General features: G+C 46.7%; 1 protein-coding gene across 1 annotated transcript in view; it reads left to right on the top strand.

The window, feature by feature from the left end:
* The window catches only part of LOC139384611 (leucine-rich repeat serine/threonine-protein kinase 1-like), a 90,923-nt gene that overhangs the window by 25,319 nt on the left and 48,734 nt on the right, over positions 1-16,870 (top strand). The window contains exons 17-19 of the mRNA XM_071129431.1: positions 252-391; positions 7,164-7,316; positions 11,744-11,906. Of these exons, the coding sequence (XP_070985532.1) occupies positions 252-391; positions 7,164-7,316; positions 11,744-11,906 (456 nt within the window). The remainder of the gene's footprint in view (positions 1-251; positions 392-7,163; positions 7,317-11,743; positions 11,907-16,870) is intronic.

Genomic DNA, 16,870 nt, shown 5'->3' on the forward strand with positions numbered 1-16,870 from the left:
AGAAAGCATAATGGAGAATCTCCAAGTGATTTTTTTGTCCAGGAATAGGCTTGTCTGGGTCTGAGAAACCAGCCCTACAGGAAGTCTGTTACAGTTGCACAGGATTTCATTTGAAGATCAACTTGAGGTCATCTGCAAACCTCAAGCCCTCTGTTAAATTGAAAAGCAGACTGGGGGCGACATTTTCGTAGCGTAAAAGCATTGTGTAAAGTGCAAATATGACCATAAACCTAATTATAATCCCTTGGCAGTGTGGAATCGACTGATGTCAACTGGAAGAGGAAGAAAAGCGGGGGCATCAAGATCATTTGCCAATCAGAGACCAGGGATTTTTCAGCCATGGCCTTCATTACGGACCATGTCAATTCCCTCATCGAACAGTGGTTCCCTGGTGAGGTTTCTCTCTCTTTCCATTCAAAGGGCATGGGGAACATATGAACATATGGGGGAACATATGTTTCAGGGAACATATGTTTACATTGCCAAAGCAAGTGAAATGGATAATACATTTAAAAAACAATAATAAAAAATTAAAAGTAAACGTTATACATAAAAGTTTCAAAGGAATAGAGACCGTTGTCTCTGTCTCTCTGTCTCTCTGCTTCCCCTAACTCAGCATGACAGTCAAAGTCAGTCATATTTCCTGCTGCTCAATCGTCATATTAATTAAAATAGCAGATTGTGTCTTTTTAATGCTGCTTTAACACAGTGGAGTGTTGATGATTCAGTCATTAGTCCACATTAAACTCCTGATGCTGCTTCTAGATTACCTGTCAAATCACAGCACTTAGCAGACTGGTCAGCATGGTGGGTGTGTTGTGATCTGTGTGTGTGCATTCATATTTATGTTTTGGATCCCCGCTCAGCTGGGGCCACTCGTATGAAAATGTGTGCATGACTGTAAATCACTTTGGATAAAAACGTTTGCTAAATGGGATATTTCATGATATATTATTTGTGTTTCTGTAGTGTAGGTGCTGGATGACTGAGTAATTAACGTTGATTGGGGATTTGTTTACACTCGCATGCATGAGTCATTCAGCATGTCTATATTTACATGGGCACAAGGCCCAACTGGGGATTCAAACGTGTTAGATTAATGGAAATGGTATTCACACACGGAAAGTTATTTCTCAAGTTCATTAGGATTCAGGCTATGTTGGTGTGCGCCTGTCTCTGTGCGCCTGTCTCTGTGCGCCTGTCTCTGTGCGCCTGTCTCTGCGCCTGTCTCTCTGCGCCTGTCTCTGTGCGCCTGTCTCTGTGCGCCTGTCTCTGTGCGCCTGTCTCTGTGCGCCTGACTCTGTGCGCCTGTCTCTGTGCGCCTGTCTCTGTGCGCCTGACTCTCTGCGCCTGACTCTCTGCGCCTGACTCTCTGCGCCTGACTCTCTGCGCCTGACTCTCTGCGCCTGACTCTCTGCGCCTGACTCTCTGCGCCTGACTCTCTGCGCCTGACTCTCTGCGCCTGACTCTCTGCGCCTGTCTCTCTGCGCCCCTGACTCTGCGCCTGTCTCTCTGCGCCCCTGACTCTGCGCGCCTGTCTCTCTCTGCGCCTGTCTCTGTGTGCGCCTGACTCTGCGCGCCTGGCTCTCTCTGCGCCTGTCTCTCTCTGCGCCTGTGTCTCTCTGCGCCTGTCTCTCTCTGCGCCTGTCTCTCTGCGCGCCTGTCTCTGTGCGCCTGTCTCTGTGTGCACAGTGCACTCCTTTGTATCCTCTTTCTTTTTATAAAATAAGATCATCAATCATTTGCCATAAAGGGGAAGTTTGATTGCACCAATACATACACCATCAGTAAATACACAGTAAATACACAGTACTTACACAAAAAGCAACACCTCTTCAATGACTTCAACTTCATGTTGAATGCTGGACTCAGTCAGGATCTTTGTGTCACGTGTGCTCCCTCTCCGGCCTCTAGGTCACCAGGCTGCTCGTTAGGGCGCACACCTGTCACCAGTGTTACTTGCATAATGACACTCACCTGGACTCCATCACCTCCTTGATTACCTGCCCTTTATATGTCACTCCCTTTGGTTTCTTCCCCAGTCGTCATTGTTCCTGTTTCATGTCAGTGCGCTGTTTGTGTTTCTTGTTTTGTTAATTTATTAATGAAATGTATTCACTCCCTGAACTTGCTTCCCGCCTCTCAGCGTACATCGTTACCCATTGGTCCCCACTGACAGGTGTTCACACCTCGTGTTCCCATTATCGAACAGTCGGGAGATAAAGCTGCTTTTGAGTGTTGACAAATAAAAGGCTGTAGATCATCTGAGTGGCGACGGTGTGATGAATCTTCAGAGGTGTACGGATAGTTAGGAGTACGAAACTAGGGTATTTGGTGCAGTGTAAAAACTCTGTGTTTCTCAATATGCTTACTACCGTGCTCCACACTCATGCTCCAGGTGTATTCTCCAAGGACGTTCTCTTGAGTACGTTCTTGTGAGGACAAGAGTGTGGAGAACGCATAAAACATTCAATTTGAGAAGCACTCACCCTACTGTATTACCTCACGCTGCACCTCCCCCTACTGTATTACCTCACGCTGCACCTCCCCCTACTGTATTACCTCATGCTGCACCTCCCCCTACTGTATTACCTCATGCTGCACCTCCCCCTACTGTATTACCTCATGCTGCACCTCCCCCTACTGTATTACCTCACGCTGCACCTCCTCCTACTGTATTACCTCACGCTGCACCCCCCCCTACTGTATTACCTCACGCTGCACCTCCCCCTACTGTATTACCTCACGCTGCACCTCCCCCTACTGTATTACCTCACGCTGCACCTCCCCCTACTGTATTACCTCACGCTGCACCTCCCCCTACTGTATTACCTCATGCTGCACCTCCCCCTACTGTATTACCTCATGCTGCACCTCCCCCTACTGTATTACCTCACGCTGCACCTCCCCCTACTGTATTACCTCACGCTGCACCTCCCCCTACTGTATTACCTCACGCTGCACCTCCCCCTACTGTATTATCTCACGCTGCACCTCCCCCTACTGTATTACCTCACGCTGCACCTCCCGCTACTGTATTACCTCACGCTGCACCTCCCCCACTGTATTACCTCACGCTGCACCTCCCTTTACTGTATTACCTCACGCTGCACCTCCCCCTACTGTATTATCTCACGCTGCACCTCCCCCACTGTATTACCTCACGCTGCACCTCCCCCTACTGTATTATCTCACGCTGCAACTCCCCCTACTGTATTACCTCACGCTGCACCTCCCCCACTGTATTACCTCACTCTGCACCTCCCCCTACTGCATTATCTCACGCTGCACCTCCCCATTCACTGAACCTTCTTTCAGCCAGGACAATGCCAATAGAGACCAAACAAGATATACCCAAAGCAAATGTTTTACTTCAGAATTATCAGCTAGCTATATGTGATTTGTAATAATCTAGCTAACCAGATAGTTTAACATGCAAAAATAACATATACCTTGCATAACATTCGTTTTATGTAAATTATTCGTGGGTAGCTAGCTGTTCTTTGTGGCTATCTACATAGCTACTTAACAGTAGTAGCTAGCCCTATTGACTTACTATGGGCTTGCCATCCATCCACAGTGGTTAGTGTAGGCCAAAATGAACACACAATGCATTTATTAATGTATCAAGATTAAATATTGTAGTCAGGGGACTTATGAGATGTGAGTGTGCATTCATATTTATGTTTTGGATCCCCGCTCAGCTGGGGCCACTCGTATGAAAATGTGTGCATGACTGTAAATCACTTTGGATAAAAACGTTTGCTAAATGGGATATTTCATGATATATTATTTGTGTTTCTGTAGTGTAGGTGCTGGATGACTGAGTAATTAACGTTGATTGGGGATTTGTTTACACTCGCATGCATGAGTCATTCAGCATGTCTATATTTACATGGGCACAAGGCCCAACTGGGGATTCAAACGTGTTAGATTAATGGAAATGGTATTCACACACGGAAAGTTATTTCTCAAGTTCATTAGGATTCAGGCTATGTTGGTGTGCGCCTGTCTCTGTGCGCCTGTCTCTGTGCGCCTGTCTCTGTGCGCCTGTCTCTGCGCCTGTCTCTCTGCGCCTGTCTCTGTGCGCCTGTCTCTGTGCGCCTGTCTCTGTGCGCCTGTCTCTGTGCGCCTGACTCTGTGCGCCTGTCTCTGTGCGCCTGTCTCTGTGCGCCTGACTCTCTGCGCCTGACTCTCTGCGCCTGACTCTCTGCGCCTGACTCTCTGCGCCTGACTCTCTGCGCCTGACTCTCTGCGCCTGACTCTCTGCGCCTGTCTCTCTGCGCCCCTGACTCTGCGCCTGTCTCTCTGCGCCCCTGACTCTGCGCGCCTGTCTCTCTCTGCGCCTGTCTCTGTGTGCGCCTGACTCTGCGCGCCTGGCTCTCTCTGCGCCTGTCTCTCTCTGCGCCTGTGTCTCTCTGCGCCTGTCTCTCTCTGCGCCTGTCTCTCTGCGCGCCTGTCTCTGTGCGCCTGTCTCTGTGTGCACAGTGCACTCCTTTGTATCCTCTTTCTTTTTATAAAATAAGATCATCAATCATTTGCCATAAAGGGGAAGTTTGATTGCACCAATACATACACCATCAGTAAATACACAGTAAATACACAGTACTTACACAAAAAGCAACACCTCTTCAATGACTTCAACTTCATGTTGAATGCTGGACTCAGTCAGGATCTTTGTGTCACGTGTGCTCCCTCTCCGGCCTCTAGGTCACCAGGCTGCTCGTTAGGGCGCACACCTGTCACCAGTGTTACTTGCATAATGACACTCACCTGGACTCCATCACCTCCTTGATTACCTGCCCTTTATATGTCACTCCCTTTGGTTTCTTCCCCAGTCGTCATTGTTCCTGTTTCATGTCAGTGCGCTGTTTGTGTTTCTTGTTTTGTTAATTTATTAATGAAATGTATTCACTCCCTGAACTTGCTTCCCGCCTCTCAGCGTACATCGTTACCCATTGGTCCCCACTGACAGGTGTTCACACCTCGTGTTCCCATTATCGAACAGTCGGGAGATAAAGCTGCTTTTGAGTGTTGACAAATAAAAGGCTGTAGATCATCTGAGTGGCGACGGTGTGATGAATCTTCAGAGGTGTACGGATAGTTAGGAGTACGAAACTAGGGTATTTGGTGCAGTGTAAAAACTCTGTGTTTCTCAATATGCTTACTACCGTGCTCCACACTCATGCTCCAGGTGTATTCTCCAAGGACGTTCTCTTGAGTACGTTCTTGTGAGGACAAGAGTGTGGAGAACGCATAAAACATTCAATTTGAGAAGCACTCACCCTACTGTATTACCTCACGCTGCACCTCCCCCTACTGTATTACCTCACGCTGCACCTCCCCCTACTGTATTACCTCATGCTGCACCTCCCCCTACTGTATTACCTCATGCTGCACCTCCCCCTACTGTATTACCTCATGCTGCACCTCCCCCTACTGTATTACCTCACGCTGCACCTCCTCCTACTGTATTACCTCACGCTGCACCCCCCCCTACTGTATTACCTCACGCTGCACCTCCCCCTACTGTATTACCTCACGCTGCACCTCCCCCTACTGTATTACCTCACGCTGCACCTCCCCCTACTGTATTACCTCACGCTGCACCTCCCCCTACTGTATTACCTCACGCTGCACCTCCCCCTACTGTATTACCTCACGCTGCACCTCCCCCTACTGTATTACCTCACGCTGCACCTCCCCCTACTGTATTACCTCATGCTGCACCTCCCCCTACTGTATTACCTCACGCTGCACCTCCCCCTACTGTATTACCTCACGCTGCACCTCCCCCTACTGTATTACCTCACGCTGCACCTCCCCCTACTGTATTATCTCACGCTGCACCTCCCCCTACTGTATTACCTCACGCTGCACCTCCCGCTACTGTATTACCTCACGCTGCACCTCCCCCACTGTATTACCTCACGCTGCACCTCCCTTTACTGTATTACCTCACGCTGCACCTCCCCCTACTGTATTATCTCACGCTGCACCTCCCCCACTGTATTACCTCACGCTGCACCTCCCCCTACTGTATTATCTCACGCTGCAACTCCCCCTACTGTATTACCTCACGCTGCACCTCCCCCACTGTATTACCTCACTCTGCACCTCCCCCTACTGTATTACCTCACGCTGCACCTCCCCCTACTGCATTATCTCACGCTGCACCTCCCCATTCACTGAACCTTCTTTCAGCCAGGACAATGCCAATAGAGACCAAACAAGATATACCCAAAGCAAATGTTTTACTTCAGAATTATCAGCTAGGTATATGTGATTTGTAATAATCTAGCTAACCAGATAGTTTAACATGCAAAAATAACATATACCTTGCATAACATTCGTTTTATGTAAATTATTCGTGGGTAGCTAGCTGTTCTTTGTGGCTATCTACATAGCTACTTAACAGTAGTAGCTATCCCTATTGACTTACTATGGGCTTGCCATCCATCCACAGTGGTTAGTGTAGGCCAAAATGAACACACAATGCATTTATTAATGTATCAAGATTAAATATTGTAGTCAGGGGACTTATGAGATGTGAGTGTGCAACATTTCATTCTGAAGTCTGAGTTTATTTTCTCTCACTTCAGCTCAAATAATGGGTGCAATCGATTCCAATACATTTTGTGTCATTTTTTTAACGTGGTTTCATCATATTCCTGTGCATACTTTCCATTGAATCTTGTATCGATGCATGCTTAAAAATATGTACAAACAGAGTAGGCTTTCGAGAAGTGTCCTCCGTGCTCCGTTTGGTATACTTTGATTTGGACTCATACTCCATCTTGCGTGCTCGGAGCACGGTAGCATGCATTTTGAGAATGCATGTTCCTGTTAAAAAGTCTCATAGCAGAAGGTAAGAAGGATCCATGGAAACATTCCATTTTAAGGTAGAGATTATCAGAAATAACATGACACAGGGAGACTGATGAGAATCGGTTAAGACAGCAAGGAAAGTAGTGGAGTCAGGGCTTTGACGTTTGACCTCTAGGGACGTTTGTAGTCCGGAGTGGGCTGCACTACCGCCAGACCAGACACCACCAGACCATTTCTGTATCTCAGTGTTATCTGTCCTCCTGTAGGCCTGACAGCCAGACTCCACCAGACCATGTGACTTTCTGTATCTCTCTGTGTCATCTGTCTTCCTTTAGCCTTGACAGCCAGTGAGAGTGATGGGACCCGATTGATTGAGCAGTACGCCCCCTGTCCCCAGTGTTCCTCCATGAGCAGACAGAACAAGGGGCCTGGGGATCTGGGGGAACCCCCAACCAGGGGGACTGCAGCTGGGAGAAGAGGAGGAGAAGGTAGGGTGGGCCAATATACAGTCAACTTCTGATGGAATATATAGGGGCTATTGCAAAAGTTTAAATTAAACACCATCAATGCGGACATTAACCTGTTGCGACGACCAAACCCGGATCCGGGATTCTATTTATAGACCTAAGCTCATTACCATAACGCAACGTTAACTATTCATGAAAATCGCAAATGAAATGAAATAAATATGCTAGCTCTCAAGCTTAGCCTTTTGTTAACAACACTGTCATCTCAGATTTTCAAAATATGCTTTTCAACCATAGGAAAACAATCATTTGTGTAACAGTAGCTAGCTAGTGTAGCATTTTGCGTTAGCATTAGCGTTAGCATTAGCGTTAGCATTTAGCAGGCAACTATCACAAAAACAAGTAAAGCCTTCAAATAAAATAACTTACCTTTGAAGAACTTCTGATGTTTTCAATGAGGAGACTCTCAGTTAGATAGCAGATGCTCCGTTTTTCCAAAAAGATTCTTTGTGTATTAGAAATAGCTCCGTTTTGTACATCACATTTGGCTACCAAAAAAAAAAAAAAAAAAAAAAAAAAAAAATTCAGCCCTCAAAACGTGAACTTTTTTCCAAATTAACTCCATAATATCGACTGAAACATGGCAAACGTGGTTTAGAATCAATCCTCAAGGTGTTTTTCCACATATCTCTTCAATGATATATCCTTCGTGGAAGCCTGGTTTCTCCTTGCTCTCAAATGGAAAAATAATTGCACCTGGCTTTACGCTCCAATTTCGACGCAGGGACACCAGGCGGACACTTGGAAAATGTAGTCTCTTATGGTCAATCTTCCAATGATATGCCTACAAATACGTCACAATGCTGCTAACACTTTGGGGGAACGACAGAAAGTGTAGGCTCATTCCTTGCGCAATCACAGCCATATAAGGAGACAATGGAAAACAGAGCTTCAGAAATTCTGCTCATTTCCTGGTTGATGCATCATCTTGGTTTCGCCTGTAGAATGAGTTCTGGGGCACTTACAGACAATATCTTTGCAGATTCTGAAACTTCAGAGTGTTTTCTTTCAAAAACTGTCAAGAATATGCATAGTCGAGCATCTTTTCGTGACAAAATATCGCGCTTAAAACGGGAACGTTTTTTATCCAAAAATGAAATAGCGCCCCTAGAGATCAAAGAGGTTAAGCACTAAAACAATGATTTGCTTTAGTGAAAGCATACCCTTATGTGTTATTACTTGTTATAAGCATGCATGATAAATGACCAGAAGATGGCGCCGACAGAGGGCTGCCTCGCTTCTAGTCCTTAGGATACTTTTCAGTTTTTTTTTTTTATGGATTATTTCTTACATTGTTAGCCCGGAAAATCGTAAGTGTTATTACATACAGCCGAGAAGAACTATTGGATATCAGAGCGACGTCAACTTACCAGCACTACGACCAGGAATACGACTTTCCCAAAGTGGATCCTTTGTCCGAACCACCCAGGGCATTTGAGCTGATTCCAGAGGCCAACCCAAAACAACGCCGCCGAAGAAGAGGTAGGCGGAGCGATCTTCAGGTCAGACTTCAGACGCCCGCACACCACCCACCGCTTCCGAGTATATTACTCGCTAATGTCCAGTCTCTAGATAACAAGGTATACGAAATTAGGGCAAGGGTTGCTTTCCAGAGAGACATCAGGGATTGTAACATTCTCTTGTTTCACGGAAACATGGCTGTCTCGGGATATGCTGTCGGAGTCAGTACAGCCACCTGGAATCTTGTGCGTCGCGTCGACAGGAATAAACATCTCTCCGGGAAGAAGGGCAAGGGTGTATGTTTCATGATTAACAACTCATGGTGTAATTGTAACAACATACAGGAACTCAAGTCCTTTTGTTCACCTGACCTAGAATTCCTTACAATCAAATGCAGACCGTATTATCTCCCAAGAGAATTTACTGTCACAGCCGTATATATAACCCCTCAAGCCGATACCACGACAGCCCTCAAGGAACTTCACTGGACTTTATGCAAACTGGAAACCATATATCCTGAGGCTGCAGTTATTGTAGCTGGGGATTTTAACAAAGCAAATTTGAGAACAAGGCTACCTAAATTCTACCAACATATTGACTGTAGCACTAGCGCTGGAAAAACACTGGATCACTGCTACTCTAACTTCCGCAATGCATACAAGGCCCTCCCCCACCATCCCCCGCCCTCCTTTCGACAAATTTGACCACGACTCCATTTTCTCCTGCCGTCCTATAGTCAGAAACTCAAACAGGATGTACCCGCGCTAAGAACTATTCAACGCTGGTCTGACCAATCAGAATCCGCAGACTGGGATATGTTCCTGGTAGCCTCAGAGAATAATATCGACGTATACGCTGATTCGGTGAGTGAGTTTATAAGGTGCGGTAGTGGCATACTGTGACTATTAATACCTACCCTAACCAGAAACCGTGGAGAGATGGCGGCACTCGCGCAAAACTGAAAGCGCGAACCACCGCATTTAACCATGGAAAGGTGACTAGGAATATAGTCAAATACAAAAAGTGTAGTTATTCCCTCCGCAAGGCAATCATTCAAGCGAAATGTCAGTATAGAGACAAAGTTGAGTCGCAATTCAACGGCTCAGACATGAGACGTATGTGGCAGGGTCTACAGACAATCAGACATGAGACGTATGTGGCAGGGTCTACAGACAATCACGGACTACAAAAGGAAAACCAGCCACGTTAAGGACACCGATGTCTTGCTTCCAGTAAAATTAAACACCACCTTTGCCCACTTTGAGGATAATACAGTGCCACCGACGCGACCCGCTACCAAGGACTGTGGGCTTTCCTTCTCCGTGACCGACGTCAGACATTTAAACGTGTTAACCCTCGCAGGGCTGCCGGCCCAGACAGCATCCCTAGCTGCATACTCAGAGCATGCACAGACCAGCTGGCTAGTGTGTTTACAGACATATTCAATCTCTCCCTATCCCCGTCTGCTGTCCCCACATGCTTCAAGATGGCCACCATTGTTCCTGTACTCAGGAAGGCAAAGGTAACGGAAACTAAACTCACTTCTGTCATCATGAAGTGCTTTGAGAGACTAGTCAAGGATCATATCACCTCCACCTTACCTGTCACCGTAGACCCACTTCAATAGGTCCACAGACGATACAATCGCCATCACACTGCCCTAACCCATCTGGACAAGAGGAATACCTATGTAAGAATGCTGTTCATTGACTATAGCTCAGCATTCAACACCATAGTACCCTCCAAGCTCATCATTAAGCTTGAAGCCCTGGGTCTCAACCCCTCCCTGTGCATTTGGGTCCTGGACTTCCTGACGGGCCGCCCCCCCAAGTGGTGAAGGTAGGAAACAACATCTACACTTCACTGATCCTCAACACTGGGACAAGGGTGTGTGCTCAGCCCCCTCCTGTATTCCTTGTTCACCCATGACTGCCTGGCCTTGCACGCCTCCAACTCAATCAAGTTTGCAGACGACACAACAGTAGTAGGCTTGAATACCAACAATGATGAGACAGCCTACAGGGACGAGGTGAGGGCACTCAGAGTGTTGTGTCAGGAAAACAACCTCTCACTCAATGTCAACAAAACAAAGGAGATGACCGTTGACTTCAGGAAACAGCAGAGGGAGCAACCCCCTGTCCACATCGATGGGACAGCAGTGGAAAAGGTGGAAAGCTTTAATTTACTCAAACTGAAATGGTCCACCCACACAGTGTGATGAAGGCGGCACATGGCAACTGCACCGCCCACAACCACAAGGCTCTCCAGAGGGAGGTGCAGTCTGCACAACGCATCCCCGGGGGCAAACTACCTGCCCTCCAGGACACCTACAGCACCCGATATCACAGGAAGGCCAAAAAGATAATCAAGGACAACAATCACCCATCACTGCCTGTTCACCCCACTACCATCCAGAAGGCGAGGTCAGTACGGGGGCATCAAAGCTGGGACAGAGAGACTGAAAAACAGCTTCTATCTCAAGGCCATTAGACTGTTAAACAGCCATCACTACTTGTCACTTTAATAATGCCACTTTAATGATGTTTACATATCTTACCATGCTCATCTCATATGTATACAGTGTATTTGATACCTTCTATTGCATCTTGCCTATGCCACTCTGTCATTGCTCATCCATATATTTAAATGTATATATTCTTATTCCATTCCTTTACTTAGATTTGTGTGTATTAGCTAGTTGTTGTGGAATCGTTAGATTACATGTTAGATATTTCTGCACGGAACTAGAAGCATAAGCATTTCACTACACTCGCAATAACATCTGCTAACCCATGTGTATGTGACCAATAAAATGTGATTTCATTTGAAATCAACCTATAATATTGTTTTTATAATGGGACTGCTGTTAAACAGAGTTTGCACTCTGAAGTCAACTTTATCTTTTGGTCTGATTATCCCACCGCTAGGCAGAGAAAAAGGCGGAGGAAGAGGAGGGCACTTGTTCAACATGGAGGACTGTGTGATCGCTGCCATGGGCCAGGAGTACATAGTGTGTCCCCAGCACACCAACCAGCCTGTGCCCCTTCAGGAGCTGGTCCCAGAGCTTTTCATGACCGACTTCCCCTCACGGTAACCTCTCACCTTTCCCCCTGACCCTTGACCTCTAAACCCTGACCTATTGACCTATTAGCGCTGCGCGACTGTCCCCCCCTATATAGATGCTGTATCCCAATTCTCCTCCCTTCTCCTGAAGTGTGCACTTGCTCTACCCGTCATGGACATATAAGGATTGGTGTAACTATTGGCTATCAAATCCAATCGCACACTCAGCCAGACTCAGTGTAACTTCACAAGACAGTGAGCCTGAGGAAGGCACGGCACAGATGGGCTAATCTTCTTCACATAGGGGTGAATCATGTCTTTCACTGAAGTCACATTTTCTCTTAGTCATTCATTGACGTCAATGGGAGACTAGTTTAAATATATTCTCAAGTTGAAGTTAGGATGCCTGACGATTTGTAGATCAGTCATTCTGTGCTGAGCTTGGCTAGAACCGATTCTCTCCAACATGCTCGCACACACACACACCCTCTGAACCACAAACCTCTTATCCCTAACCTTTGGCCCATCATCTGTCACTTTTGACCCTTCACCTGTCACACACACTCAGGCTGAGCTTTTGGTTATAACTGGGATAGATGGCACTATTTAGTCAATAGGGACAACAAAAGATTGCCCTTGCACTGGGAGAAAACATTTGTTTGGTTGATTGTTCATTTGTTTCACTCACTTAATGCTCACATTACGGACTAAATGAAACCAGGCCATTCTCACAGCACAACAACACAGGATGTGTCCCAAATGGTACCCTATTCCCTGTGTGGTGCTCTACCTCTGACCAGGGCCCATAGTGCACTACCTCTAACCAGGGCCCATAGTGCTCTACCTCTGACCAGGGCCCATAGTGCTCTACTTCTGACCAGGGCCCATAGTGCTCTACTTCTGACCAGGGCCCATAGTGCTGTACCTTTGACCAGGGCCCATAGTGCACTACCTCTGACCAGGGCCCATAGTGCTCTACCTCTGACCAGTAGTATTGTGTAGTACAGGGCCTTGTGGTTGTGGTGTCCTCCTGTAGTATTGTGTAGTACAGGGCCTTGTGGTTGTAGTGTCCTCCTGTAGTATTGTGTAGTACAGGGCCTTGTGGTTGTGGTGTCCTCCTGTAGTATTGTGTAGTACAGGGCCTTGTGGTTTCCTGCTGTGTTGATAGGAGTCTAGGAGTCTCCTTAGGCTCCTCACTGACAGGACTGTGACATGTACAGTATGGAACACACTGCAGACATAGATACTCTGTACACACACACTCGTATACAGAGGTACAGCAATCCTGCACACACACACACACACACACACACACACACACACACACACACACACACACACACACACACACACACAGAGCTCTTCAAGGGTTTGGCTGCGTAATGAGTTTCAGTTGATTTCTCAACAGTGACCGCATCCGTTGATGTATTGTTTACCCTTAAGGCTAACCACACACACACACACACACACACACACACACACACACACACAGTGCTTGAGGGTTGATTATCTCTGTGAAATACTACAGGCCGCTGTCGTATTTACTGTTCATGGGGCAACAATCACTCCCAAATATTTCTGATATCAGGAAACACATTTTAGTGCTGCTCTAAGACAAGAGAGATACTGACTAAATAATCACTTCCTCAAACACTGGTGTCACGAGTTGACATCAGCTAACACCACAGCTATGTAGACACACACACAAGAACGTGCACACAAACATGGACACAGAACATACACACACAGGAACGCGCTCAAATACTCTGCTGTGTGACTCTGCTGAAATGTAATGTAAAGCATGTTTGAGATTAAATTGACCCTGAATAATGTTTCCCCCAGCCTTACATTCACATATAGTGGAAGTCAGCTCCAGGATAGATGGTCAACTCTGAGCAGTTGTGTCCCAAATGGCACTCTCTTCCCTATGCAGTGCACTACTTTTGACTGGCTTCCTGCCCAAATGAGTGCATTAAATAGGGAAGGGGGTGCCATTTGAGACACAGATTTGTGTTCATGATATGAAGAGGAAGCTAATAAGGACTTAGGAATGTTGCTATGGCGACTATAGCTTCAGCCCTATAGCAGAATGCAATACATAGAATCCTTTGTTGGACGTGTATGTTGCAGGTAGAGTTGAGGTTGGGATCAGGGAGGTAGCTGTAGTAATGTATGGTGCATGTGTTGACGTCCAGGAGGTAGAGTTGGGATCAGGGAGGTAGCTGTAGTAATGTATGGTGCAGGTAGAGTTGAGGTTGGGATCAGGGAGGTAGCTGTAGTAATGCATGGTGCAGGTAGAGTTGAGGTTGGGATCAGGGAGGTAGCTGTAGTAATGTATGGTGCAGGTAGAGTTGAGGTTGGGATCAGGGAGGTAGCTGTAGTAATGCATGGTGCAGGTAGAGTTGAGGTTGGGATCAGGGAGGTAGCTGTAGTAATGCATGGTGCAGGTAGAGTTGAGGTTGGGATCAGGGAGGTAGCTGTAGTAATGTATGGTGCATGTGTTGACGTCCAGGAGGTAGAGTTGGGATCAGGGAGGTAGCTGTAATAATGTATGGTGCAGGTAGAGTTGAGGTTGGGATCAGGGAGGTAGCTGTAGTAATGTATGGTGCAGGTAGAGTTGAGGTTGGGATCAGGGAGGTAGCTGTAGTAATGTATGGTGCAGGTAGAGTTGAGGTTGGGATCAGGGAGGTAGCTGTAGTAATGTATGGTGCAGGTAGAGTTGAGGTTGGGATCAGGGAGGTAGCTGTAGTAATGCATGGTGCAGGTAGAGTTGAGGTTGGGATCAGGGAGGTAGCTGTAGTAATGCATGGTGCAGGTAGAGTTGAGGTTGGGATCAGGGAGGTAGCTGTAGTAATGTATGGTGCATGTGTTGACGTCCAGGAGGTAGAGTTGGGATCAGGGAGGTAGCTGTAATAATGTATGGTGCAGGTAGAGTTGAGGTTGGGATCAGGGAGGTAGCTGTAGTAATGTATGGTGCAGGTAGAGTTGAGGTTGGGATCAGGGAGGTAGCTGTAGTAATGTATGGTGCAGGTAGAGTTGAGGTTGGGATCAGGGAGGTAGCTGTAGTAATGTATGGTGCAGGTAGAGTTGAGGTTGGGATCAGGGAGGTAGCTGTAGTAATGTATGGTGCATGTGTTGATGTCCAGGAGGTAGAGTTGGGATCAGGGAGGTAGCTGTAGTAATGTATGGTGCAGGTAGAGTTGAGGTTGGGATCAGGGAGGTAGCTGTAGTAATGTATGGTGCATGTGTTGACGTCCAGGAGGTAGAGTTGAGGTTGGGATCAGGGAGGTAGCTGTAGTAATGTATGGTGCATGTGTTGACGTCCAGGAGGTAGAGTTGGGATCAGGGAGGTAGCTGTAGTAATGTATGGTGCAGGTAGAGTTGAGGTTGGGATCAGGGAGGTAGCTGTAGTAATGTATGGTGCAGGTAGAGTTGAGGTTGGGATCAGGGAGGTAGATGTAGTAATGTATGGTGCATGTGTTGACGTCCAAGAGGTAGAGTTGGGATCAGGGAGGTAGCTGTAGTAATGTATGGTGCAGATAGAGTTGAGGTTGGGATCAGGGAGGTAGCTGTAGTAATGTATGGTGCAGGTAGAGTTGAGGTTGGGATCAGGGAGGTAGATGTAGTAATGTATGGTGCATGTGTTGACGTCCAGGAGGTAGAGTTGGGATCAGGGAGGTAGCTGTAGTAATGTATGGTGCAGGTAGAGTTGAGGTTGGGATCAGGGAGGTAGCTGTAGTAATGTATGGTGCAGGTAGAGTTGAGGTTGGGATCAGGGAGGTAGATGTAGTAATGTATGGTGCATGTGTTGACGTCCAGGAGGTAGAGTTGGGATCAGGGAGGTAGCTGTAGTAATGTATGGGGCAGGTAGAGTTGAGGTTGGGATTAGGGAGGTAGCATGTTAAAAACATTTAATGAGCAAGCCTTCCTTCTTCTTGGATATTTTCACTGGTATTGTTAACAAACACGCCCACATAAAGAAAATGAGAGTTAAAAACAGGTTCGGCCCCTGGTTCGACCGGGATCTGGAGTTATTCCACCACAATAATTGAATTTGGTGAAAGGCTCTGCACACACATACTCAGGCTGACTGGCTATAGTTCAGGCAAATGATTAATAAGTGCACTCAGGCTATCCAGAAGACCAAAGTGAATTACTTCAAGGAGCAGTTCTCTCTCTGTGGGTCTAACCCCAAGAAGTTCTGGAAAACAGTTAAAGACCTGGAGAATAAACCCTCCTTCTCACAGTTACCCATGTCCCTTAATGTTCATGATGTGGTTGTTACTGACAAGAAGCACATGGCTGAGCTCTTTAATCACCACTTCATTAAGTCAGGATTCCTATTTGACACAGCCATGAGTCCTTACCCGTCCAACATTTCCTCATCTCCCACCCTTTCTAATGCAACTAGTCCCAATGCTCCTCCCTCTCTTCCCCTGCCCCGCTACAAAGTTTCTCCCTGCAGTCGGTCACTGAGTCTGAGGTGCTAAGGGAGCTTCTTAAACTTGACCCCCAAAAAACATCTGGGTCAGATGGTTCATATCCTTTCTTCTTTAAGGTTGCAGCCCCTATCATTGCCAAGCCTATCTCCAACCTTTTTAACCTGTCTCTCCTCTCGGGGGAGGTTCCCAGTGCTTGGAAGGCAGCCACGGTGCATCCTTTATTTAAAAGGGAGATCAAGCTGATCCTAACTGTTCTAGGTCAATTTCTATTTTGCCCTGTGTATCGAAAGTGTTGGAAACTGACTGGCTTCATTGATGTCTATAGTATTCTCTCTGGTATGCATTCACGTTTCCGCTCAGGTTATGGATGTGTCACTGCATCCTTAAAGGTCATAAATTATGTCTCTGAGGGGTCTTTGGCCTGGTTTGCTAACTACCTCTCTCAAAGAGTGCAGTGTATAAAGTCAGAACATCTGCTGTCTCAGCCACTGCCTGTCACCAAGGGAGTTTATTTATTTATTTATTTAACCTTTATTTAAAGAGGAGCGA

This window comes from Oncorhynchus clarkii, chromosome 26, assembly GCF_045791955.1.
Source record: "Oncorhynchus clarkii lewisi isolate Uvic-CL-2024 chromosome 26, UVic_Ocla_1.0, whole genome shotgun sequence".
In the NCBI taxonomy this organism is placed as follows: domain Eukaryota; kingdom Metazoa; phylum Chordata; class Actinopteri; order Salmoniformes; family Salmonidae; genus Oncorhynchus; species Oncorhynchus clarkii.